Raw genomic sequence first — 26,927 nt, 5'->3', positions numbered from 1 at the left:
AACTAAAGTCATCGGTTTGTAAATTTTGAAGTATTGCCATCATTTTGAATCTCACCAAAAATTTTAGACGCCGATCTTTAAATTTGAAATTATAATCACTAATTTAAAAATCGGTAAAAATTATAGCCATCAAATTACAATCGGCTCTTTTTTTTCATTTTTCGTATATGCATTTTTGTATTTTTGTAATAGTTAATAATTTTTTGGTATATGCATTCTTGTATTTATGTAATAACTAATAATTTATTTACTTCAAAGAAATTGTGGACTTCCAATAAAAAGAAGAAGTTATAGACTTTAAAAATTGCAAATCGGAGTCAATATTCAAGGTAAATATGGAACCCTAACTAATACTTAAGTTCTGATGCGGAACCCTACCTAATACTACAAATAAGGTAAGGATTCTGTGGGTTCTCTCTCTAAGGAAACTCTCTTAAACATGATTCTGTAATGTAAACCTAATCTGTGCTTATATACTGCACAACTACCCTATCAATTACAAATATGATAAACATGATTTAAGCATTAGATTAAATATCCAATAACTGATAGCTACTGATTACTAAAGTCATGTAACCTACAAATCTCTATAAAATATATCTCTTTGATTATAATCAATCAGCTCTTGAGAACCAGATTTGACAAACTCCGAGAAACATTCTCTGACGATAAACTCTAATACAGTTGGTGCCTGTCACCCATATTGCCAGCATTTCCAAAGCCATATAGTGCAGTTCCAAATACACCTGTTGGTTCTTGATTCAGGGCCTTCCAACTATTCCTCAAGTGCTTACTTGAACCTGCGAGTCCTTGGTTTGGAACCTGCCAACCATTGTTCAGGTAACCAATACTTGAACCTGGTCCTTGAATTCCACCATTACCATCTAGTACTTGGACACCATATTGATTTATAATTGTTTTCGTACTATTGTAGCTAGAGTAACCGAGACTTGAACCTCCTCGTTCTTGATTGAAAGGCTCCCGGCTATTGCTAAAGTAACCACTTGCACCTTGTGGTACTTGAATTCCACCACTACAGTCCGGTACTTGGACACTATATTGGTTGATAATTGCTTTCGCACTATTGTTGCCATGGTAACCGAGGCTTGAACCAACACAGTGCTGAACTCAGGATCACTGAGAATTGTGCGCCAAATGCTAAACTCAGGATCACTGAGAATTATGCGCCATTTTCCAACACCGTGTTTGGTTACACCATCTCTCATGGCGATTTCCTCTTGCAGTCCACTTATGATGACCCTGACCCATTAGCCAATGACATCAAAAAGGAAACAATGAATTATAATATAGTCGAAACTAATAATTAACTAAAAACAACTAGTATAACAACATATCATTTACGAACAAAAAACATTCACTTGCATGTACTAAACAGATTGAATGAAATCTAACCTGCAAACTATAAGATAGTGATCTTAATCCATCTTGGAGCATTTTCTTCATTATTCACTGCAATTGCCATAAATTGAAAAAAAAAAGAGTATACAGTATGTTAATTTACAATAAAACATTCACATTTACATCCAATCAAATCATCACAAGTCATGTATTCACGGTGTATGTATGTGTGTACTGGTGTTTAAAAGTTAATTTTGGACAATTTCTTACCAGTTCAAATCAAGCAAAGTCGAGACGCTCGTCATTATAAAAGAAATTAGGCGAATTAGCCAAAGATCAGGTAAATCAAGCAACGATTGTGCAAAATTAAAATATAAAAAAGAGTGAATTAGGCAAAGATCTTCAGAAAGGGAAAAGAGGTTTTAGGGGATAAAAGAGAGGCGAGAGATAGGATGGTATGGAACGACAATGTTAGGAAATCTGGGGTCTCTATTTATAAAGATTTTGGAACTATCTAGAATTATAAAGAAGCGGCTTTGGAACTATCGGGAATCATAGAGAAGCTGCTAGTGCATAACTTAATATATATATAATAAAAATATAGTACACACATAATACAAAATAAATAACAAGTATAATTTGATTTATTTGATCCGGATCAAAAACTCAAAAAAATAGAAAATAGAAAATTCTAAATTAAACTGGACCGAAATTATAAGGTTCTTAATCGAAAGGACTACTATTGAAACTCCTCCGTTTTACGTTGGTGATTGGCTATGTAAATATTCTCTACTCTCTCGTTAATTTTTATATAGCATTTGCTTTACTAAATCAAAATAGAACGATCTGGCAATTCCAAACCCCCACCAAAATCATTCGACCGAGTCAAGGATTATTAAGGGAGTGGAGTTTGCGTTTCTCTATACATCAAACCGGGTCGAATTTGCGAAAAAAGAAAGACATTTTTAAAGGACCGATCAGAATTAGAAGACGACTCTTTTTGTGTGAATATACTCCACAAAACTAAGGTGTACTTTTTCTAATTCACCATATTACTTGTTTATATGATCCGTTGGTAATTTAGATTTTGCATCAGATCTTAATGTCTTTACTTTATAAATATACTCATTGCAGTTTGCTATTAATTTGCGTAAAATTGTACTCTATGTTACTACGACAGATTTAGTGTTAACATTGTTTATTAAGAATTTTTAGATATCGATTAGATGATGGTGGTTCTACGGTGGTTCTTCGGTGGTTCGCGGTTGTGATTTTCTTGACTAAAATTATGGCTTAATTTACGATTTCAGTTTTGTAGTTTTGTATTTAATTTTATTATTTTGATTATCTGCATTCAATTTCTTTAATTTTTTTGGTTGTAATATAGGCAAATTGTTTCATGCAATTTTTTCTTAATTAGTGTGTGGCTATGTTTAACTTTTTAAATTTTGAAATTACCCTTTTTAGTAATTGTTATATTAACTATATTGATTAATTAATGTTTTGCACAGATTTTTGAAATTTGTATAATAGTTTTAATTTCCTTATTTAGTATCTCCTTTATCCATTATAGCTGGTTCTTTTGTGTTATGAAATTTTTTTGAAATTTTTGTATATGTCTTTATTTTCAGTTATTATGTTAATTGTGCTTTATTGATGGTTAATTTTTGTACCATTTATAGGAGGGCTTTGATTGATGGCATATTTTTGGCTTGTAAGAGGTAATTACGTGCCATCTTGTTGGCTGCAATTTTGTGCCACCTTGTTGGCTTAATTATTGGATATATTATCTTTTATTTTTTTATAATATATATAATCTGTTATATATATCGACTTATATTTCTCTGTTTTCCTTTGTTTATATTTTCAGGATGCTTGGAAGAAGACGGATTTTCTTTTCGGACATTAAAGTTTTATTGTCTAAATTTCTCCGGTCATCTTGCATGTCCGACGGTTAGATGATAAGCTTTCTTGAATGAAAGAATTATCACGGCGAATTGCCGAATCGTATTCGTTGAGATTCATTCTCATTATCAAAAAAAAAATAAAAAAAATTATAAGGTTCTTTTTTGAATTTTTGTTCAAGTTAGCTCGGCCGTATTTGTAATTACGCATTACGCTAATACGCTCTCGTTAACAAGTATGCACAAGACGAACAAGGCGACTTACAAATACTGTACAAACTTATATGTTACGGCCTGAAAAAACAGAGCAAGTAGCCGTGTTTTGTGAATGGGGAGATGGGGTGCTTCCCTAATCATATCTTGCTTTGCCAGATTATCTTCTAAATCTTTCCGAGTCTCTAACACAACAACGACTACCCCTTTAATTCTTTTCAGTAATAGTAGCCCATTTCTTATACAACCTTGTTGTAATTTACAAGTACCCAGATTTCAGTTTTACAATTTCAGGTCATTTTCTGCTGTCCCTTGTCCAACCCCTCTTTATGAAGATGAATTTGAGGAAAATGGGTGTGACCCATCTCATAATCTTGATTATAATGACCCAATTAAAGATCAAGACTTTGAAAAGATCCCTGTCAGAGCTTTCTTTCTCTCTACTAGGTAACCCCTTTTTTTGATACTTTAAAATTTTCGGGATTTATATGTATTGTTTATGCTAGTTATGATTTTTGGGTAGCTGCTAGATTGATTTTGTGTTTGATTAGTCTGTTTTGTACTTTTGTGATGCTTGAACTCATGAACTGGCAGATGATGAATTTTTTGGATTATATTAATGAGTACGAATGGGGGTTTGTGTGCTGTTTAGATAAGTATTTCTTTGTGATGTGTAATGGATTCGAATAATTAGAAAGACACAAGCTTTGTGTTAAATAAGGTCTACTATTGCGAGACAGATGTCACAGATCTGTAATTATATCAATTCTGAAGTCATGCGGGAATCTGTTAGCTATATATATGTAGTTTCTGTTCAGAATTCGATGGAATAGTTGGATTGGGTATGTACAGTTAACTCTAATATTGCTAATTGGGATTAAGAATACCTTTTCCTATTTTTTTGCACTTAGTAAAGAGAGACAATAGTGTCTAAGAACAAAAGTATTTGAATGTGTAACATATTGATGCATAGGTAAGTAGGGGGGTTTAATCAAAATGAGATATGCTTAATATATTTCCGAACGTAAAGCAGGGTCAGACCTTATTTCTTTAGTACTTTTAGGTACATATTGATTCTGCTGGTATAAACATTTACATAGATGTAGCATTTGATTCTACCTTGGTTTCATGTTTTTATATCCTCACGTCTTACACTACAGGGCTCACCTTACCCCCTTTTTTTTTCATAATTTAGTTCCTTATGGTTGAATTTCTCAGATTTTTAATTTTGACAGTATTGATTTGAAGAGCATGCAGGCAGAACATTTGAGTTATATTGTTCCTCCAAGCTCCCGCTCATCAAATTATATTGCTCTAAGATTTTGCAATTCTTCTAAAAATTCTACGGTAAGGATAAAGAAACACTGTACCCTCATATATCAATATATTTTATTTCTTCCTCTTGTGTTTTGTTTAGGACATCATTGTTCTTATGATTTTCTCATCAATTTTTCTCTACATCAATCACTTGACACTTATATACAACCTAAACTCTTTCAGTAAATACCATAACTACCTACTGTAAAATAGAGTTTTCATTCTTGCACATGGGGGTTCATAGGCTGAATATTTGACTCAGTGGCCTGAGTTGCAGCTCATTTTTGTTTAGTTTAGTAGATACATGTCTAGAACATAAGAAAATATATTGGGATAAATGTTCATCTTTCAACTACAACGAGGGTCATGTAAATTAAATTCTTTGTTCTTTTGTGTTCAAGTCAATTACAGAAATTTAAACACTTACACATGTCTCCACTTAGACTTGAATTATCAAGAGAAGTGGGGTCTCCACTGGGCTACAAAGCTAGGGATGGATTAATTTGTGTCTGGGGAAAACATGAGGTTCAATATTTCCATTTGACTACAATGTTAGGGGTACACTAATTTTATTCAATTACACTTCATTGATATTAAAGTTGAAGAATTTGACATAATAATTTCTAAGCTTGGCAGCTAAAAGACAAAGATGGTCAAACTTGACATCTAGGTAAATCTAGATGTGTTTATCATATTGCAATTTCATTAAGTTGCTAATTATTCAAAAAGTTGCATACATAAAGCAGAAATGAAGGTGCAGAGTAAAATTGACAATTAATTAGCATGATGCTGCAAAGCCTACAATATTTTCCTCCTCTCCTTTGAGTTGTTGTAAATGTTTGGGTACAGGGAGAGAAAGCGAGCTCAAGTCAATTTATGGTTGTATACCAATATGGTTCTGCTGTTTTATTCAACATGGAGGAGCATGAAGTTGAATCTTACATCGGAATCATCAAAAAGCATGCTTCCGGATTACTTAATGAGATGAGGAAAGATGGTCAGTATCTTTACGCAGACCTTCCAGTGAATGTATTTTTCCTTGCACAATTGAATTTCATGAACTTTCAGATGCCCACTTTTTCCTTTTTTTTCTATTGTATTTTCTCATTGTTTATATTTGAACTACACATAGAGCACATTTACATAAATGATAACTGCACCCAACATTGGACATGGATCTGTGGGTCATGACCCATTTAAGCATAGATGTTTTGACCTGCAATACTGCAGTAAGTTTTCTGTGCCTATATATATAGGTCTTTCTAGTGTGTGCACACACTAACAGTCACTTATTACTTAGGTAACAAATTTTTATCAGTGGAGATTTTTGTGCATACAGGGGGTCCATCATTAATGAGACTGCAGCCTATAAAAATCTTGACACCTAACTAAAAAGTGGTTGTTAGTGTGTGCCCATGGGCACACACCAGAAATTCGATATATGTGTGTGTGTGTGTGTGTGTGTGTATAAATAAATATACATATATTTGCTAATGTTTCCTGTGCTTATAAGTTATATTTGTGTTTCAAATGTATCTAGTAATTTTTTTAAGGAACAGTTATTAGACTGTAAGTTTATACTTCTTACCTTTGGCAAGAAAGTTGACTATGATATCAATATTAAAGAAATGTGTGTCGGAGTTGATGATGTCTTCTGCTGATGAAACTCTGAACTCAGAGATGCCTGGCCATGGGTGCAGTAGGAAAATTTTCGTCTATGAAAAAGGAGTGATATATCGTGCTTATATTACAGTTTGCAGTCAGCTTTAAAGTTCCTCCTTTTCTCTTTCCTTATTGTTAAATTTATGGGGGATTGAATTTGCCAATGCAAAATGTCTAGTGCAAGCCGCAATATTTACTTATGTTCACCAAGTGTGCATATTGCTAATATTCATGATGTTTGATGAAATGTGTTTGGTCACTGCCGATTGCTCTCTTCTTTTCTCTTATTATGCTATACGTTAGTATCAACATCTGCAATTCATTAAACAGTGTGCAGTTTTTGCAGACAGGTGTAACCTTTTTATTTCTCTGAAAAAGCTTCATCCTTTCTATTATTTTGTCCTATACACAGATTATGCTGTACAGGAGAAACCACACCTATCTGAGGACATGCAGGGAGGGGCAGACTACATTGTTTTAAAAAGTCTGGACATTGACAGTATACGCATTATTGGTAGCGTGCTTGGACAAAGTATTGCTCTGGATTATTTTGTTTCACAGGTAATATACCTGAGTACCTAAGTGAAAGTGGACTACAAAATAAACTGTATCCAGTAGATTTGAAATACAAATAGTTGGAGTTTACAGTGGACCTTTGTTTTCTTAGATTTCATCAACTGCAAATGGGTATTTGAAGTTAAATGTATCCATTGTGACAGCTATTGCAATTTGGTTATTTGCAACACAAAATTTGGTTGGGGATCCCCCCCTCTCCCTCTCCCGCACCCGCTGCCTCCCTTCCCCACACCCGCTCCCTCACTCTCTCCCTCTCCCCTCCCTCTTCCTGCTTCTCTATAACTTCTTCCTGTTTCTGTAACACTCCTCAGGTTGACGGCATGGTTGAAGAATTTGCCGGAATCAATCGTGGGATGGAGAAAACTGGTACTTTTACGATGGATAGGAAAAAGCTTTTTCAACTTGTGGGGAAGGCCAATTCAAATCTTGCCGATGTTATTCTCAGAGTCGGTCTTTTTGACAGGTAATCCCTCTTGGAATGCAAATGTTTTTTTTCGGATTTGACACTCTCACATCTGCTATGTTTAAGTATTGACGAGTGTTGCCTCAAATTATAATTCCTCTGTCAGGAATATAATCAAAATTGTCTTTGTTTCATTTTGAGATATAAAATAATTTGTGATTAGTAGTTTTCTTGTAGTAGTTTAGAATGCTAAGTGGGTCTAATTGATTAGTATGAAATTTTGATCTAAATCTGTATGATTAAAATTGCAAAACAAAGAAGTATATGTTTTATTTTTCGTGCACCTTCATTGTCAGGAACTGATGAGTTCTGACCTAGCTTTGTTACTATATTTGGTGTTTTCTGAGTTTATAAGTAAGGTAACAGCTTGATAATAGAGAATTAGAGAAGAAATAGGCAGAAATAGAAATGAGAAGCAGAGTTCAGATAGATCAGAGTTAGATGAGAAGAGAAACTTGAAGAACAAGATAGATTCCTAGAGAGAGAGAAACCCTAGAGAGAAGAGAGAGAGAATTGTGGAACAAGTTCCATTTTCATATTCATATTCAACATAACTGGGAAAACAAAGCTTATCAAGTATTTATAGGCAAACCTTAACTATAACTAACTTCTAGTACTGAAATGACACAACTACCCTTACTAAAGTGTACTATTGTGCTAATTACTAATCCTGACAACTACTATTAGCAAGTACTGCAACTAAGACAGGCCGTTCCTGACATATCTCCCTCCTTGAAAATAAACCATGTCCTCATGGTTGATCTTGCACTTCAGTACCAGTCGAAACACTAAGTAGAACAACTTGGAGACAACTTAAATCTCCTCCTGGATCAAATATGTATATTGTAACACTTGCCTTCGAGGCTTGATGGTATTCAGGACTCATGGACTTCTTCATTTCCAGTTCACATTCTTCCAGTACCACATACTCATACTTGTAGGGTAGTGCAATCATCCTAGTTCCCACAGTATCAACGTGTTGCTGATTGATTTCACTTACAATTCGATCGAATCCATCACTCACTTTCAGAATATTTTGGCCTTGTCTAAGTGGATTCCTAACCTCAAAAATGAACAGCTTCCTCTGCAACTGAGAAGGTTCCATCGATAGTTGATCTATTGCCAAGAATTTCAAACCTCCTGCACATGTCTAAGCTGACCCCCAACTCGGAGTTGAATAGCAGCTTCTTCTAGCTTCACCTCACTCCAGATCACATCTTTGAACTTGTTATAATCACCTTTTGAATTCTTATTTTGCACCTGACCACCAGGATCAAAGATAAGCACGTTTTCCTTACCAAAACTGCAAGATTTCATACCTTGTCTTTTCTCAACTTTGTAACTATCTACAATCTTAGTCATATCATCTTGTCCAGCGAACCATAACTTCATGTCACTATCTTCTTTGCTTCCCTCCTTTGTGATAGAGATATTCAATTCATCTCCCATTTCGTTTGTTGTTGTCTTTCTTTTGGTATCCTTGTCGAACAAATTGGTCTCCAAAGAACAATCAAACATGTTGTTTACACCAAAAAGTTTATCCTGCTTTTCTGATAAGTTTCCAACATTACCAGCCTCATCTGGTACCTCTCTAGGCAGATATGCAACTGCAGAAAGAAAAAATGATGGAGAGGGTTCCATAGAGTCAGAAATACATTCCCACACCTTGGCACCAGCAGAATTGTCGTCATAATTCTGTTTGGGCTTAAAGGAATCCTCCAGGTCCAAAGCTACACAAATGATTTCCTCTGATTGCCAATCTTCTTTATCTTCACATGAGATTTCATCATAGATAGGATCATCATTATAGATAGGTTCAACAGCCACAAGATGCTCACAATCATGTGATGACTCGAAGACTCTAGCACCTTCAAACTTAGGAGGTCTTAACTCAAGATGATGCACAGAATCCCCAATCTGATATTCTGAGATTGCAGAAATTATCTCAGACTTTTCCTCTGGGCTTGGTTCTGAATTTTCTGGAGAAGACATCTCTTCTTCCCGAGTGATCCTAAACAGTGGCCTGGTTTCCTTCAATTGATCAGTATACTCCTCAAATTGAGTGAAATGTAAATCCAATGGTTCCTGTTTCGATGCAAAAGGATTTGCCAATCTAGGTCTTCTTCTCTTCTGAGCCTTCCTTTTCTCCAATAACTCAATCTTTTGAGCAGCCAAAGCAACTAAATCCTCCAATTCCTGAAACTTCCTACTGGATTGTTCTCTGTACCAGAGAAATTGCTGTTGAACTTCTTGCGAGAGTTCATTAAAAGCCCTGTCACTTCCTATTTCCATTACTCCAATTAGTTAACGACTTGTTTGTAGTAGTAACTTCTCAGTACAACCACAATGTACAACCACAATCAACCTGATCACCTCACAGTCACTTAATCAAACAAGATGTTTACAGGACAACTAAAACTTCTCGTACTTCGCTACACAGCAGATTACTCCACCAAATCCAGTACAAACACAAACACACAGAGGCCACTATTCAATTCGCCACTTAATTCTAGAATTTCCACTAGTTCCAAGAATATCAACTCACAACCAGTTCAACTCTGATCAACTACAAGAAACAGAGTGCTACAGTTCTGGAATGTAAGAAAACTTGATAGATCTAGTATTTTTGTGATTTTTCTCAAATCGGAACTGCTAAATTTATCTAAATGAGAGCCGGAAACTATTTAACTTCAATAAACAACAGTTTGAACTAGTTGAGACCAGAAATCAAACACCTGATGTACACTCCTCCAGTGATTACTTTTTTTCACTGCTACACCTTTACTTCTTATTCCATTCACCAGCATTACCTCCACTACTACACACTAGAAGTAATTCCTTCTTTCACAACACAAATCTCCACTAGTGTTGCAGATCAACACACCAACAGCAAAACTATCAAACACAATTTCTCTTATAAGCACACTTACACAAATAGATTCTCTACACACAAGAGTGACTTCTGAAAATCACACCTAGACTAATGTTCTCCTCTGTTTATGTTCTTAGTGCCAACAACACAGATATGAATCACCTCTTCAGTCCAGTTCAAGTCACAGTAACGGCAATTCGACATAACAGAGTAGTATTATCTCCAATTTACCAACTCAGATGTAACTTCCTTCTTTTTGTGATTATCTTCGACAACAAGTACAAGCAACTACTAATGACTTCTAAACGACAGTGAATCAACACAAACTAACACTGAAATGCACAGATCTAAGAGAGAGACATAAAAACAAAGAACCTGAACTGTTGAGAACAAAGTTTCTGACTTGCTACTGCGATTACTACACTTCTAGTCTCGCTCGGCTAGGATTGATGTGCACGACATGATTGAAGCAGTGGTTGATCGATTTGTACAGCTACGACACCAATTTGTCAGGAACTGATGAGTTCTGACCTAGCTTTGTTACTATATTCGGTGTTTTCTGAGTTTATAAGTAAGGTAACAGCTTGATAATAGAGAATTAGAGAAGAAATAGGCAGAAATAGAGATGAGAAGCAGAGTTCAGATAGATCAGAGTTAGATGAGAAGAGAAACTTAAAGAACAAGATAGATTTCTAGAGAGAGAGAAACCCTAGAGAGAAGAGAGAGAGAATTGTGGAACAAGTTCCATTTTCATATTCATATTCAACATAACTGGAAATACAAAGCTTATCAAGTATTTATAGGCAAACCTCAGCTATAACTAACTTCTAGTACTGAAATGACACAACTATCCTTACTAAATTGTACTATTGTGCTAATTACTAATCCTGACAACTACTATTAGCAAGTACTGCAACTAAGACAGGCCGTTCCTGACATTCATGTGTATATATTATTTGTTGCCTCTTGAACCATGAATTACAATGTAATATCTCATGCATTAGAGCATGATAATTAACATCTGAATGATGTGCTTACATTATTTAGATCAGAGATTGCTTGGAGAGATGCAAAATATGCTCAAATATACGAATACCTACGTGAGGAATACGAGGTCACACAACGGTTTGGAAACCTCGACTTCAAACTGAAATTTGTTGAGGTACGTAAAAAGGTCCCTCAATTGCTAGTAATACAACTTATAATATTGAATTAGTTGATTGTGAACATACATATTCACAGTGTCCTCTTTATTAATTCAGCGGTTTTTCTAGTGTGTGCTCATGGGCACATGCTAAGCACCAAATTCCACAAGTTTGACTCATTTTGATTGGTTGTAGTTTCTTAATAATGGTGGACCCCCCGCATATACAACCACACCAATCAAAATGTCCCAAACTTATAAAATTTAGTGCTTAGCAATTAGCATGTGCCCATGGGCACACACTAGACAGACCCTTAATTCACTCTTCCCTCCATCCCTCTCATTTCTTTACAGTTTTTTTTCACTGTTCGACACGCATTTTAAGACTCTTATAAAACATAGTTCTGTAATTTATTTTTGAGATTTTCTTTTTGTGTATAAATATTCAAACATCAATTTTTTATCAAAAGAAAAAAAAATAAAAAATAAGTTACGGAACTATGTTTTCAAGGAGCATTAGAATGCGTGCCAAACTCTCGTCCTTCAAGGTAAACTACCTAGAGGGACAGAGGGAGTATAATATATCCGTTTACCTTACCCAAAGACATGTGCATTATGTTTCTATTAGCTCTGAATTATTTAAATTTTTTAATTATAATGTAGACAGTAAAATGTAGGGCAACTTTTTAATCCAAAACTTGGTTATATTTTGTTTTTCTTGATGTGTTCTATTTCACCATTTAATTGTGTTACTAATTTTGACAGCACAACATTCATTTTCTTCAAGAAGTCTTGCAAAACCGGAAGTCCGACCTGCTGGAATGGTGCATTATAGTATTGCTGACTATTGAGAATGTTATAGGAATATATGAGATTGTTCACGAATCAACAGCAATTGCAACAGTATTTCCTCTCTGAAACAGAGAGATCTGAAGAAAAGAAATTAGTTGCGACATATAGGTATTTATTAGCTAGAATATGATAATATCTCCTATATATACTGGATATAGTTTATTATACCTAGTTTTTGATAGTAAGTAGTACAGATCATAGTTTTGGGTTGTGCATTTCCCAGAAATGAACATGTTACAAATAATTGTGATGTGTATATTCTGCAGACCTCAAGTTGCGGAATTTAACTTTTGTTTTTGAATTCCTGCATTACCATTGGCTGAAATCGGAAATATCCCACAAGCAATGTCTGTGATATTCTAAAAACCATTTTTTTTGTTCCCGTATTTAACCATTTGTAGACTGTTTTTCTTGTTCGCTTGTTCTTGGAAATTTCCTTCTTAACCACTATTCATTTATCAGACTCTGTTTTTGTAACAATTTGTTATCTTCCATTTTTAATGATTTGCATCAAAGTAAAAGGGAAGAGAAGGCTGTGGAGATGATTTGGTATCATAATTCAAAAATTGAAAATAAGTCGAACAATGATATGGAGCGTCCTGAATCACTAGAATAATATAAGTTTTAAATAATATTTCGAAATTGAATGTTCACATATCTACAAATATCTAGAATAGTTGGAATTCATACATCCTATGTTATGATTTAGTTGTAAATATTCTTAGAATTACTCCCTTCAGGCCTCAATATGAAAAAAATTCTAATGTTTGTGATGAATAGCTATTTATGATATTAAGTTGTAATGGATAAAAAGGTCCTACACAAATTAGGAAATAAAGTCACATTGGGTGACATTCGATGTGAAGTATCATGGAACTATGATACGGTTGTACAAGCATCATCGAACTATGACACATTGTTTTGTGTCGTTTTATCTTTGGAGATTCATCACATGATAATGAAATAAATGAGTTGATAATTTTTTCTGGAACAGTTGAGATGATCTTTTTAATTTACTAAAATAATTTCAAAAGTAATTTTCTCTCTTTTTCTCTAATTATTATTGTTATTTTTTATTTTATCTTTTTGAGAATAGATTTATTATTGTTATTGATTCTTGTTTTATCTTGCTGGCATGAGAAAGAAAGATTTAATATAATAATATAATAATGTATTATTATTGTTATAACATGTAGAAAGAAAGATTTATGTAAGAGTTTTAGGTAACCCGAATCTATCCTAAAAATATAATAATGAATTCACCTCAATTTCATATTAATTAATAAAAATATTTCTAATTAAAATATATATTTTATACCAATATAAAAACACTCTTTACCGTAAAATTAAATCAGTTGTAAAAAGTTTTTCGATATACTGTAGTTCAAACTTCAAACAACTGGCAGAGGTTTCCAAATAAGCCTACAATACGTACGTAGTGACCAAGTTTCCTGGAAGAGCACTTCTGAACTACAGCTACACATAGGACAACAAAATCTCTCTCTCTCTCTCTCTCTCTCTCTCTCGTATTGTATCAAAATCCTCATCTGGTTTTGATTAGAGCTGTTTAACGAACCGAGCTGTTCGCGAACAAGCTCGAGCTCGGCTCGTTAAGAGCTCGTTCGGCTCGGCTCGTTAAGTTAACGAGCTCGAGCTCGAACACAAAAAATTGTTCGTTAAGTAAACGAGCTCGAGCCGAGCTTTTAGTATGTTCGGCTCGAGCTCGGCTCGAGCTCGGCTCGTTAAAACTCGAAAAAATGTAATATTTTTGGGTTTTTTTTTATAATTTATATATATTATTGAACTCAGAATTCAACATATAATTTATATATATATATATATATATATATATTTTAGTGATGTAACCAAAATTTCGGAAAATAATAATTTTATATGGTTTGCTATTTTAACAGTCAAGTAGAAGGTTAACTAGTACCGCTAACTAGTGTTTAATCCTAAATTAGTGTTTCAATTTTTTAAAAAATATTTCTTACCGATCCAACCGTATGGATGTTAACATATATACATTTTAGTGATATAAACAAAGTTTCAAAAAAATTAAAATTATTTGGTTAGCTATTTTAAGAGTCAACTAGCGGTTTGTCTTTATTTTTTTTCTGGCTCGGCTCGACTCGACTCGACTCGGCTCGGCTTGTATTTGTTCGCGAACAAGCTCGTGTTCGGCTCGTTAGTTAACGAGCCGAGCTTGAACACAATTTTTGTTCGATAAAAAAGCTCGGCTCGGCTCGACTCGTCAGAAAAAAAATTAAAACTCGGCTCGGTTCGGTCAAAACTCGGCTCGGCTCGGTTCGTGAACAGCCCTAGTTTTGATCGTAAAACAGAGGAAGCGTAGTGGCCAAGTTTGTGTGTCCTTATATATTGCCCATATTGATTGCTACTTGTCATCGTAAAACAAAAAGAAAGATAATCGCTGCTACTCTCTCTCTGTCTCAATCTCTCCCATTGTCTCTCCCACTATATCTCTCTCAAATTATACATTACTAGGTTATCTTGATTGTAATACAGAGGATTAAGCATGGCCCGTCTAGGAAGCAAAGTGATGAAAAGGCGTGGGACTCAGCTAGAAATCAGAGTTCGCAAGGCATATCATTACCCTCTTTCTCATTCAACCTGTCAAAAATCAGAGAATATCATTCACCTCAAATTCGTCACAAACACCCTCAAGAACTATTTGCACTCACCAACATCTTCTTTGATCGGAGAGGAACTAGTGACTACTGGAACACGAACGCTCTTTGTGGACCGGCGTGATTTCTTCGAAGCAAGTAATGAGCTCAAGTCTTACTTGACAATCTCGGAATCGGCTCTGGAGCCCTTGAATGTGAAGGCTGATATTGTTCATGACAAGATTATTCGTCAAGTTATGCGGTGTGGGGAGAGGATGAATAAGAAGAAGGATTTCAAGGGTCTGGTGGTGGCTATGACTTTTATCAAGACTTTTGTTGGTGATCGTGCTTCCGTTCATGAGGCTTTGATGAAATTGGATCAACAGCGTGAAGAATATCTTCGTCGAAGAGGAGGATTCACTGTGGTGCATGTCTGTTGATGGACTCCAGTCTCGTAATTTTACTCAAGATATCTGTCTAATTCATTCTGTAATCAATCTAGGTTCTTTAATATGAGGATAACAGTATTTACATTGGCAACTCATTCTTCTTTATGTTCTTGTCTTATGAAATTATTGTTCTCTCCTCAGCCTGTGTAACTCATTCTTCTTTATGTTCTCGTCTTATGAATTAATGTCGTGACTGATCATTCAGACTCTGAAGTTGATTCAACTGAGAGTTTTAGTATAGCACATTGATGATTTAGCTTATTTACCGGTATCCTTACTAATAAAGCCATAGGGACTGTTTAGTCGATCACGGTGCCACTCAAGGAGTCAGACCAGAATATCAAGTCTTCGATGAAATTGGAACAATAACAAACATGGAGTACAGAGACTATGATGAAAGTTTTAGTGCTGTTCATGTTAATTTCACATCTATGTTGCAGATGTAAGTTCCAAAGAGACCTGCCAGCACCGACATTTTTACCTTGAAATACAAGCCTTTTTGTTTTTCCTTTGTGACTTCTCAGCTTAGGGATCTATTTACTACTACTTGAATCATTTCCTTTAATCTTCTTACATATAATTTGCAATAAACTAAAAAGTTGTTTTCTGCTGCATCCAGCTTAAATTATGGCTGATTATTAATCGTATAAACTCCCTCAACAAAAAGAAGCACTTGATTCTTGGCTAAGAATAGTGTTTGCAATTTCAGTAATATCAAGATAATAATGCTAAATCCATCCAAATTTCAAAAAGATTATAATGCTAAATCCATCAATGTGGTGATAAGTGACTAATTTGAACAAGTCTTTAAGTTATGATATGTTTCCTCCACCAAGCGATTGACAGTTAACCACATGACTGCTGAAGAGTTGCGACAGTACAAACAGCAATGGTGTTGCAGAAATGAAGAGGAAACAAGCTAACATTTCATAAACTTGAAAACTGAAATGTACAAGCTATGATATGTATACAAGATGATCAGAAGGATCTAGAAACTGAAGTTTGTTATGCTGAGTTGGCACTTCTCTAACTAACTTTCTGCAATATTCCATTTATGTAACATTATTGATACCTCACTTTATAAAATCCTACAAGTCACCTCCAGAGTCTTCAAAGTCCTGCAAGATTCGGCTAATTTCATCATCGCTGGGTATTCCATCAAACTGTTGACTGGAACCACTAGTGCCTTCTCCGTAATTTCTAGTGTTCATGTTACCCGTATTGCCAGCATTTCCAGAACCATATAGTGCAGTTCCAAATTCACCTGATGTTCCTTGATTCGAAGCCTCAAAGTTATTACTCAAGTGCGTGCTTGCAGCTGCTGGTCCTTGGGTTGGAACGTGCAATCGATTGTTCATGCCACCCATATGGCCAGCATTTTCAAAGCCATATGGTGCAGTTCCAAAGACACCTGTTGGCTCTTGATTCATGGCCTCCCAACGATTCCTCAAGTGCATACTGGAACCTGCTGGTCCTTGGTTGGGAACCTGCCAACCATTGTTCAGGTAACCAATACTATTGTAGCGAGGGTAACCGAGGCCTGAACCTCCTTGTTCTTGATTCAGTGGCACCCAGCTATTGCTCAAGTAAGCACTTGCACCTTGTGGTTGTTGAATTCCACCATTACCCTGTGGTACTTGGACAACATATGGGTTGATAACTGCTTTCGCAGTATTGTTGCCAGGGTAATGAAGGCTTGAACCTCCTCGTTCTTGAGCCTCCCATCTATTGCTAAAATAACCACTTTCACCTTGTGGTTGTTGCATTCGAGCATTACCGTATGGTACTGGGACACCATATGGGTTGATAATTGCTTTCGCAAACCATAAGATAGTGATCTTATTGGAGCATTTTCTTCATTATCTACTGCAATTGCGCATAAATTGAAACAAAAAGTATACAGTGTGTTAATTTACAATAAAAACATTCACATATGAAGGTAATGATATTACTAAGTTTTAATATATTCATTTAGAGAAAAAACTCATAACATAATGATATGAAAACATTCACAGTTCAAGGTAATGATATTACTAAATTTTAATATATTCATTTAGAGAAAAAACTCATAACATAATGATATGAAAAATTGTGCAAATTTAGAGTTGTTAACTCTTTTTTGTATTGAAACATGGGTGATCTATTTTTAAATGCAGATTAAATATCCAAACTGAACTTAAAGATATCTTAACCCAATATTAAATAAAAATTAAAACAAAACTAAATCATAATCGATCGATAACTTTAATTTGAACCAAACATTTTACACACACATAGTAGTTTGTATTGGAGTATTACCCTATGTGTGTGTTGAAGCAGATTTTGTTTGATTTTATTTCACATTTAAAATGTAAATTAAGTGAGCACGATTGGATAGCCCAGTGGTGGGTTTATCCTCTGTTGACCCGGGGCACCCGGGTTCGACTCTGGCTCACCCCGAGAATTATTGATACTAAGTTGTAAGGCATATAAGCCTGCATTGTCAAAAAAAAAAAAAAATGTAAATTAAGTTGTGGACTTGTGGTAGAAAATATAATCAATTTTTTTTTGATACATTCATATCCAATCAAATCGCATCACAAGTGTATGTATGTGTGTGCTAGCGTTTAAAAATAATAATACTTTAGACGACATCTTACCAATTCAATCAAGCAAAGTCGAGACGCTCGTCATGACAGAGGAAATTAGGCAAATTAAACAAAGATCGGGCAAATCAAGCAACCACTGTGCAAAATAAAAAAAAAGGGTTTATTTGACAAAGATCTTTAGACAGGGAAAAGAGGTTTTAGGAGATAATAAACGGAGAGGGGAGAGATATAATGGTATGGAATGACAAGGTTAGAAAATTTGAAGTCTCTATTTATAAAGTTTTTAGAATTATCCAGAATCAACGAGAATCGGCGAGAATCATCGAGTCTCTGTTTATAAAGTTTTTAGAATTATCCAGAATCATCGAGAATCATCGAGAAGCTGTTAATGCATAATTTAACAAAAATGTTATAAAAATATATATGTGCGCGCGCGTATAATAGTAAATAATAGTGAATCAATAATATAAAAAAGTGATATATATATATATATATATATATATATATATAATAGTAAATCAATAATATATCAATCATATTAGTTTTACAGATATATATATATATCAACAAAAATAATTATATTTAAATGATTGACACTAAAATAATAGGCAAGTTAATCAATATATAAATTAATGTTTAGAATAAAATTATATTTGTCGAACATGTATTATATAAACATATCTAATAAAAATATATTATACATAATATAATATAAAATAAATAACAAATATAATTTTATTTATTTGGTCCGGATCAAAAATTCAAAAAAAAAACTCAAAATTTTAGAAAAATCTATCGAAATTATAAAATTGTTTTTTAAATTTTCGTTCGATTTTGCTCCGTATAATTGTAATTAGGCTAATATGGTCTCGTTAACATTGGGCGTTGGAAAAGTATACACAAGAAAATAAGGGGACTTGCAAAGTACAAACTTGTAAGTTACGGCCTGAAAAAAGCAAGTAGCCGTGTTTTGTGAATGGAGATGGGGTGCTTCCCTAATCGTATCTTGATGCCGGATTATCTTCTAAATCTTTTCAAAAATCTAATATAACAACATTCTTTTTTAGTAACTCTAGACATTTTTTTATGGATTAAATATCAAAATGGTCACTGAATTGGACTTCATATATCATTTTGTTATTTAATCTTGACGGGATATCATTTGGATTAGTAAAATCATAATAAATATCAAACAAATGCCTCAAAATATGAGTTTAAGAAGTAAAAATATTATTTATAGAGTTTTACACATTATTCTTGAATGTTACCAAAATCAACTAACATGTTATGATTTATGATAATATATTTAGATTTTATCAAATTTATTTACTATCTACTATTTATTTTTTATCAAATAATTATTTTATTTGTTTTAAGTAAAACTAAATATTAAATAAAATTAATAAAATCTTAATATATTACCATAAATACTAGAATCATAATCTTTTACTTGGTCACAGTAGAATTCAAAAATAATGTGTCAAACTCTATAAATAATATTTTTATATTTTGAACTCAAATTTGGAGGTACTTCGTTGATATTTATTGTGACTTTAAAGATTGAAATGATATCCCGTTAAGACTAGTGAACGAAGTAATACATGACTTTCACTTCAGTGACCAATTTAATATTTAATCTCTTTTCTTATTCAACCTTCACGCTGATTATTAATTTGGGTGAAATAGCTAATTCATCACTAATTTCGCTGAAAGTTTGCAACCGGGTCATGTTGTTGAAAAAACTTTCAAACGCATCATCAAGTAATTAAAAAAATTCACAAGCTTCACTCTTCGCCAGTTTCGTTAAGTAATTAACGGAAAGTTCGAAAAGAAATAAAAAAAATACAAATAAATTCATAAAATTTGAAAAAAAATCTGAAAAAATATTAAAATTTATTTAATCTGAAAAAAAGTAACAAAATCTGATCATTTTTTATTTATTTTTTGAAAAATGTGCATAAAATCAAAAATTCAAAAAATGGAAAACAAAACGTGGCAAGCCTTTTTTTGTTCTTTTCAAAATTTTCAAAATCGAGAAAAGAAAAACTTGCCACCTAATTTTTTTTCCAAATTTTTTCAAATTCTTTAAATTTTTGATTTTTTTCCAATTTTTTTTGAACTTTGAAAAAAAATTCCTGTTTTTTTTAATTTGTTAAAGTTTTTTTTAATTTCAGATTTTTCTGAATTTTTAAGATTTTTATTTTTTTAAAAAAATACGATTTTTTAAGATTTTTTTTCATATTCTTAAAAATTGTTTTTGAATTTCTGTTAAGTAATTAACTGAGAGTGATGTGTTTGAAAATTGTTAATTACTTGATGTGTTGAAAGTTTCTTCAACATCATTGCCAGTTTTATGGTTTTAGCAAGGTCAGTGATGAATTAGTTGTATAACTCTTATTAATCTTATAAACACCCTCAACAAAAAGAAGCACTTGATTCTTGGCTAAGAACAGTGTTTGCAGTTTCAGTAATATCAAGATAATAATGCTAAATCCATCCAAATTTCAAAAAGCTAATAATGCTAAATCCATCAATGTGGTGATACGTGACTAATTTGGACAAGTCTTCAAGTTATGATATGTTTCCACCCCCAAGCGATTGACAATTAGCCACATGACTGCTGAAGAGTTGCGACACTTGTTGAAACCTCACTTTATAAAATCCTACAAGTCACCTCCAGAGTCTTCAAAGTCCTGCAAGATTCGGCTAATTTCTTCATCGCTAGGTAGTCCATCAAACAGCTGACCGGAACCACTAGTGCCTTCTCCGTGATTTTTGTTGTTCATGGCACCCGTATTGCCAGCATTTCCAGAACCATATAGTGCAGTTCCAGATGCACCAGCTGGTCCTTGATTCGAAGCCTCGAAATTATTGCTCAAGTGTGTGCTTGCAGCTGCTGGTGCATTTCCAAAGCTATATGGTGCAGTTCCAGATACACCTGTTGGCTCTTGATTCATGGCCTCCCAACGATTCCTCAAGTGCATACTGGAACCTGCTGGTCCTTGGTTGGGAACCTGCCAACCATTGTTCACGTAACCAATACTTGAACCACCACTATTGTAGCGAGGGTAACCGAGGCTTGAACCTCCTTGTTCTTGATTTAGAGGCACCCCGCTATTGCTCAAGTAACCACTTGCACCTTGTGGTTCTTGAATTCCACCATTACCCTGTGGTACTTGGACGACATATGGGTTGATAACTGCGTTCGCAGTATTGTTGCCAGGGTAATGAAGGCTTGAACCTCCTCGTTCTTGAGCCTCCCATCTATTGCTAAAATAACCACTTGCACCTTGTGGTTGTTGCATTCCAGCGTATGGTACTGGGACACCATATTGGTTGCCCGGGTAGTTGAAGGCATTTCCTTGGTTGGAATTGGTTACCGGTGCTGGCATAACTGGACTAGCAGTTTTCATCACGTTCGACAAGAGTCTCTTCTGTTCTTCATATGTCTGCAGTGAAGAAGGAAACTTTCTAGTAAACTAGATGATGTAATTAAGTTGTACTGAAAATAGTAACAAATGTAATCAATATTAGTTAACTACAATAAGGATTACATGCAAAAGCTTAACAATTTGTAAATTATGGTACTTGTACAACTATTAAGAAATCATATATGGACAGGATTTAGTAATCTTCCTGTTATGAACTTGTCATCCTGGTAACAAAGGACTATAAGATATGTGTACCTGCTCTGTACCAACATTAATATTAAGCAGCTAAGAAGGTAAGTGATGATCAGAACAAACTCCACTGGTACACTTAAGAACACTTAAAGGGTAAGTGATACTGAGAAGGCACTTCAATGGTCCACCTTAATTACAAGATATATAAGCTGAAACTGGTACCTAAACTAGATACACATCAATGTTTAAGCAACATTAGAATAAGGATAACCTAGGTTAGTCTAACTCGGATACGAAGTGTCGAACTTGAAAACTTCGAATTGGGGAAACGGGGACAGTATTCTATTTTTGGGATACGGATGCGGGGACATAAAATAATAAACATGTAAGTAGATATTTTAACAAAAGGTAACTCTATCAAGTTATTAGATATTTTTTAAATTAAGGGTCTTCTTTTTTTATATGTTTCGTTATATTTTTTTTGCTTTTTCCCGTTTACATTGTAAATTTAACTTAAAATGTAGTCTTTTAGGTTGTCAGAGTGTCCACATTTCAATCAAAGAATCCCGCACATAATATCATGTTTGCATGTTCAAGTGTTGGATACGGATACGACTCCCTAAACAGAATAATCGGAGTAACATAAATGATATCAATGCTATATTTGGAATGAGAGTCAGTTATATGTACATAGTGAATAATATGGTGCAGATTGTTTTAATATATATATCATATATTTTTCAGAACTGATCAGTTAGTTTGAGATAAATATATACCTGCAAATAACTAGCAACCTGGTCATATGTCAAGCCAGGCTCATTCATCAATGCTAAGATATTCTCTGGCTGAGCATCTGCTCCAAAAGAAAGACAAGTTCACATTATTACCATTACACAACAGCATACATATATATCATAAAATAATTTATAGCAACATTAGTGCTAATTACCATGTTCACCGAGAGTGCTTATTGCATTCAAAAACTTCTCATGAAAATGCAAATAATAAGAGATGTTTGTCTTCTTAGAGTAGTGACCATCCTCCACCTCAAAGTCAGTTGAAGAACCAGAAGTGCCTGCAATATGGATCTGTTTCCTTTTTGCATGGCCTTCTTCAGTAACGACCCCTTTCATCTTTAAGTTCATCTCTTCTTGATTTCTTGCAGAACCACCCCTACCACTATCACTGGTAGGATTGTCCCAATCCTCTAATCGAAAGTTAGAGAAGTCTATCGAAGCAGGCATTTCTCCTGTCACTCGACGGACATGCTGCCACAATCCTGCAATGTCACTTTGACTAGGTGGCTTTGGGAGGACATAGCACACCCCATTGTCAAAAGCCTCCAACATTAACTCTCTTGGTAAATCTTTAGCAATCACTGCATACATACAAGCTGATCAATTTTGACTACATATGATGTAAATAAAAAGGAGATCAAATATAATCTGGCTTACATATTATTGGAATTTTACTACTGTGACCATGAATTTTCTCTGCAAACTCAGAGATGCTCATTTCTGGCATGGGAATTTCAGCAATTACCATATCATAATTCTCCTCCTTCTCTTCAAGGAATGACAGTGCCTGAGTTGCGGATTCAACAGTGGTCACTGAAACCAACCAGATCAAGAAACATGTCATCGAATAATATTGTAAGAGATTAATCACAAAAGTCTTGCACACATAGTATTTGAAAAGTTCATTAGTTGATTAAATAAGAGATATGATATAAGATTTAAAATTAAATATTTGAAAATGGTTCATATTCGTTATTTACAAAGATAGAAATATATTGGCAAAAAAGCATGTATCTATAGATTTCTTTTCAGGAATAAGGCATCTCGAAAATAAATCATAGTCATTAACATGAGTCACCCTGATAAATATTGAGATTTCAAGTAGTACACACTGAGCAAAGCACCAAACAAGAAAGAATCCATAAACTTACAAAATTTAGAAAATCAAAATCTTAAATGTATTCGAAAGGAGAAGTATTGAGAAAAACATGTTCTGAAATGTATAAAAAATAAATAATTACCTTTATAATTTTGTTGCACAAACATAGATGTAAGGGAAATGTGTGAGGTTATGTCATGATCTACCAACAAAATCCGAACAGCCCGAGCTAGACAAGGTAAGGCACCGAATTCTTCTGTTTGGACATTCTTAACATTGACTTCCATCCTTACCATTTTTACCAAAAATGAGAATGCTTTTATGCAAAGTAATAGTTTATGAAATGGATATAGATTTGTTTAGAGAGAGAGGTGATAAGAAGAAGCAAGATATTGACAACAAAGGTGGTTGGATGGGTATTATATATACAAATCTCAATCTTTTAACACGTCGATAATGAATTTCGTTAATCGTTTTGAATTAAGATATTCTTATTCGATATGGAATTGATTTATTTGATTAAAAAAAGTTAAAGAACGGATTTTATAAAAATAACATCCAATCTTATATTCTTTCGAATCAAATCAAGAAAAGAGTTAAGATACAATATGATATGACGGAATATTAAAACAAAAGCGGTTGAAATGTTATCTTTTATATATATATTTGAAAGATTTGACATGTCGATATATGGTCATGGGTTTTCTCGATCTTTTTATAAGTATTAAAGATTTTTATTCGATTATAAATTTACTAGGATGTTGATTACTTTGAAAAATACACAAGAACAAAATTACAAGAAAATGTGTTCGGTGACAAGAACAAAATTACATAAAAACGTGTTCGCCGGAATATGGTACATGGTAATATATCTACTTCCTGCTTTTCCAGCTTAGTTTGTGATAACTTATATGTTATCATAACAAAAACTCGTAAATTATGTATAGAATATTGAGATATGATAATTTTGAGTTTATCGATGTATCCTCTTATTAAAATTCTTTCTTCTTTTAGTGACCGCAAATAAATTGACTAAGTCTTTTCAGAAAAACTGTTATTCGCGAGAAATACATACACTACTTGCAAAAGCAAGTAAAAAAATTAAAGCAAATTTAACATTAATTTTTAATATAGTTAAAGAGCAAAAGTAATTTAGTTTATTTCAATCTTAAATTAAAATTTTAGTAATTCATTCGTTAAAGTTACAACTCAACGACAATATTATATTTAATAACGATTAGTGTCTCAGCTAATAATCGCACAACACAATTAAAGGTATTTGACAAGATAATAGATAGCAATGTGTCACGCCCCGACAAAATTCAACCTCTTTGAGTGAGGAACATTCTAGAGAAGATCGGAAGAGTGCGGAATAATCTAGAATGGTGAAGAACTTGGCGGAATTCTCTAGAAGGAGCTCATAGTTTTGGAAGAGTCTAGAAGGTAGGAGAACCATGTGGAGCTTGGTGGAGTCTTCTGGAACCTTCAAGAGGCTTGGGAGTTTCTAGAGTTTTCCTATGTAGTACTTGTATATTCTAGAAAGGTAGGTTCTAGAATAGAGTGGTGTAGTTAGTGGAATAATCTAGAAGCATGTGAGATGTACATGTTCTAGAATTCTCTCCAAGTGGTGGAGGAGTCTATAAAAGGGTGAGACCCCTCATTTGGAGGAACAACAAGTTGGGAAAGCAAAGTAATAGCATTCATAGTGAGAGCTAGAGAGCTTGTGAGGGTTGAGTGCTAAGCTTTGTAACTAGCAAGGGGCTAGTAGTGTGGATCAAGGGTAATTGGGTTTTACTAATAGAGAAGGGCTTTATTAGTAAGCTGATCTAGTAGTGCGCAAGGTTGGGCGACAAGTGCTAGACGCCGGCACGGTGAGTTTAGAAAGGTCAAAACTCTAAACCCGTGACAAAAGTCTAACTTTTGAGAATTTAAATCCATTACACATATATAATTAGAGTATCATAAATTTAAAACTAAAAACTAAAATAATAAATCAATATTAAGGGGTCGTTTGGTTGGGTGGTATGAGAAATCAGATATGGGTAGGGTTAAAAATGGGGCGGGTTCGGGGCGGGGACTTCATTTCCCAACCCCGCCCCATATATATTTTTCCTGCCCCGTCCCCGCCCCATTCCCCGTGGGGATTTATTTTTAATTCTCATCCCCGCCTCATCGGGGATTTAATATAATTTCGCCCCGCCCCACCCCACTACTATAATATTACACTTTAAATAATTACTTTAAATTTTAATAATTTTTTCTTCAGAATTTAATAAAAATATACGAGACATGTATATTAAAAGCAAAAAACTAAATATAATATAAATCAAAGAGACATGTTATACATTGTAAAATTATAGTTTTGTGTATTATAAAATAATAATATTAAATATAAAAAATATATTATATTAAATATAATTATTTAGTTATATTAAATATATGTGGGGCGGGGCGGGGAATCCCCGCGGGGATTCAACAAATACCATACTTGCCCCATATTTTGGCGGGGAAGAAAATCATTCCCCGTCACTACCCCATTCCCCATATAAGCGGGGCGGATTTGCCCCATTCGGGACGGGTTGGGGCGGGTTCCTCATTTTCCCCATCCCATTTTTAACCCTAGATATGGGTATGAAATGAGCTAAACCCATACCTAGTGTTTGGTTGGATTTTTTTTTATCTTCATACCCATACCTGAAACCCCAGGTTATGACTCATTGAAACCCAAGTGGAGAAATGGGTATGAGATGATGGTATGAGTATTATTATTAATGTTCTTTTTTTATTTTTTGAAAAAATATTAATAATATCAAAGAAAAATATCCATATGTACAAATAAATGTTAATAATAATAATAAAAATAATCTATAATTTTTCATTTAATAAAATAATTTAATTTAATCAATAACATGATAATATTTTAAATTAAATAAATTCATTCCAATACTCAACCAAACACATGATATCAAAAATGATAACTTAACCCCATACCACCTCAACTCGATTTTTAATTCCAACCGGATACCGCTCCACGAACCAAACGACCCCCGAATGATATCATAATCCCAAGTTCCTATTATGAATTATAATTAAATGATAAAACAAAGAGTATAAACTAAATCTTGTATTTTTCAAGATATGTTTTTGCATTTGAAGGGGACAACTAAATATTATCATTGCACTTTTAGGATGTTTCACACAAGAAACAAGTAAGTTTCACAAATTTAAGTTGCATTCGAATTAATAGTTTCCAAGTGATTATACACGTTGTCGAGACCTTTCTAACATAACATTACACTTCTTCAATATGGTATGTCCTGATACTATTTGCGACATATTGCAAGGAAGTCATGTTGTAACATCCGTATCGGTTTTGGACCTT

General features: G+C 33.9%; 3 protein-coding genes across 4 annotated transcripts; 1 reads left to right on the top strand and 2 right to left on the bottom strand.

The window, feature by feature from the left end:
• Window positions 1-675: 675 nt before the first annotated feature.
• Window positions 676-1,226, bottom strand: LOC108198406 (single myb histone 6). The gene is made up of 2 exons (XM_017366161.1): window positions 927-1,226; window positions 676-822 (listed from the first exon to the last, which is right to left on the bottom strand). Exons 1-2 carry the CDS (start codon window positions 1,224-1,226, stop codon window positions 676-678), a joined length of 447 nt encoding a protein of 148 aa, XP_017221650.1.
• Window positions 1,227-3,469: 2,243 nt separating this feature from the next.
• On the top strand, window positions 3,470-12,663 carry LOC108197203 (protein RETARDED ROOT GROWTH, mitochondrial). 2 transcript variants are annotated; one of them, XM_017364750.2, is made up of 7 exons: window positions 3,470-3,923; window positions 4,712-4,823; window positions 5,643-5,790; window positions 6,868-7,016; window positions 7,343-7,494; window positions 11,414-11,528; window positions 12,276-12,663. In XM_017364750.2, exons 1-7 carry the CDS (start codon window positions 3,592-3,594, stop codon window positions 12,426-12,428), a joined length of 1,161 nt encoding a protein of 386 aa, XP_017220239.1. In that variant the 5' UTR covers window positions 3,470-3,591; the 3' UTR covers window positions 12,429-12,663. The 2 variants fall into 2 exon arrangements, with proteins under 2 accessions (XP_017220239.1, XP_017220240.1); XM_017364751.2 differs by having other exon boundaries at window positions 3,782-3,923; window positions 4,725-4,823.
• Window positions 12,664-20,689: 8,026 nt separating this feature from the next.
• LOC135148522 (uncharacterized) lies at window positions 20,690-23,841 on the bottom strand. Its single transcript, XM_064083795.1, has 5 exons — window positions 23,688-23,841; window positions 23,125-23,259; window positions 22,599-23,027; window positions 22,426-22,502; window positions 20,690-21,475 (listed from the first exon to the last, which is right to left on the bottom strand). The coding sequence occupies exons 1-5, from the start codon at window positions 23,839-23,841 to the stop codon at window positions 20,690-20,692; spliced, it is 1,581 nt and encodes a 526-aa protein (XP_063939865.1).
• Between the last annotated feature and the right edge of the window lie 3,086 nt (window positions 23,842-26,927).

Source organism: Daucus carota, chromosome 8 (genome assembly GCF_001625215.2).
Source record: "Daucus carota subsp. sativus chromosome 8, DH1 v3.0, whole genome shotgun sequence".
Classification (NCBI taxonomy): domain Eukaryota; kingdom Viridiplantae; phylum Streptophyta; class Magnoliopsida; order Apiales; family Apiaceae; genus Daucus; species Daucus carota.
Note: the sequence above shows the minus strand (reverse complement) of the source record. Positions and strands in the feature narration are given on the sequence as shown.

Excerpts from the sequence above, each read along its gene's own strand:
- LOC108198406 (XM_017366161.1), bottom strand. The coding sequence starts at position 1,226 with ATGAGAGATGGTGTAACCAAACACGGTGTTGGAAAATGGCGCATAATT. Across the intron at positions 823-926 it reads CGGTTACTCTAGCTACAATA|GTTCCAAACCAAGGACTCGC; the intron begins GTACGAAAACAA and ends AATGGTTGGCAG.
- LOC108197203 (XM_017364750.2), top strand. The coding sequence starts at position 3,592 with ATGGGGAGATGGGGTGCTTCCCTAATCATATCTTGCTTTGCCAGATTA. Across the intron at positions 4,824-5,642 it reads ATTCTTCTAAAAATTCTACG|GGAGAGAAAGCGAGCTCAAG; the intron begins GTAAGGATAAAG and ends GTTTGGGTACAG. Across the intron at positions 7,017-7,342 it reads TGGATTATTTTGTTTCACAG|GTTGACGGCATGGTTGAAGA; the intron begins GTAATATACCTG and ends AACACTCCTCAG.
- LOC135148522 (XM_064083795.1), bottom strand. The coding sequence starts at position 23,841 with ATGGTAAGGATGGAAGTCAATGTTAAGAATGTCCAAACAGAAGAATTC. Across the intron at positions 23,260-23,687 it reads TGTGCAACAAAATTATAAAG|TGACCACTGTTGAATCCGCA; the intron begins GTAATTATTTAT and ends GGTTGGTTTCAG. Across the intron at positions 23,028-23,124 it reads AGAGAAAATTCATGGTCACA|TGATTGCTAAAGATTTACCA; the intron begins GTAGTAAAATTC and ends GTATGTATGCAG.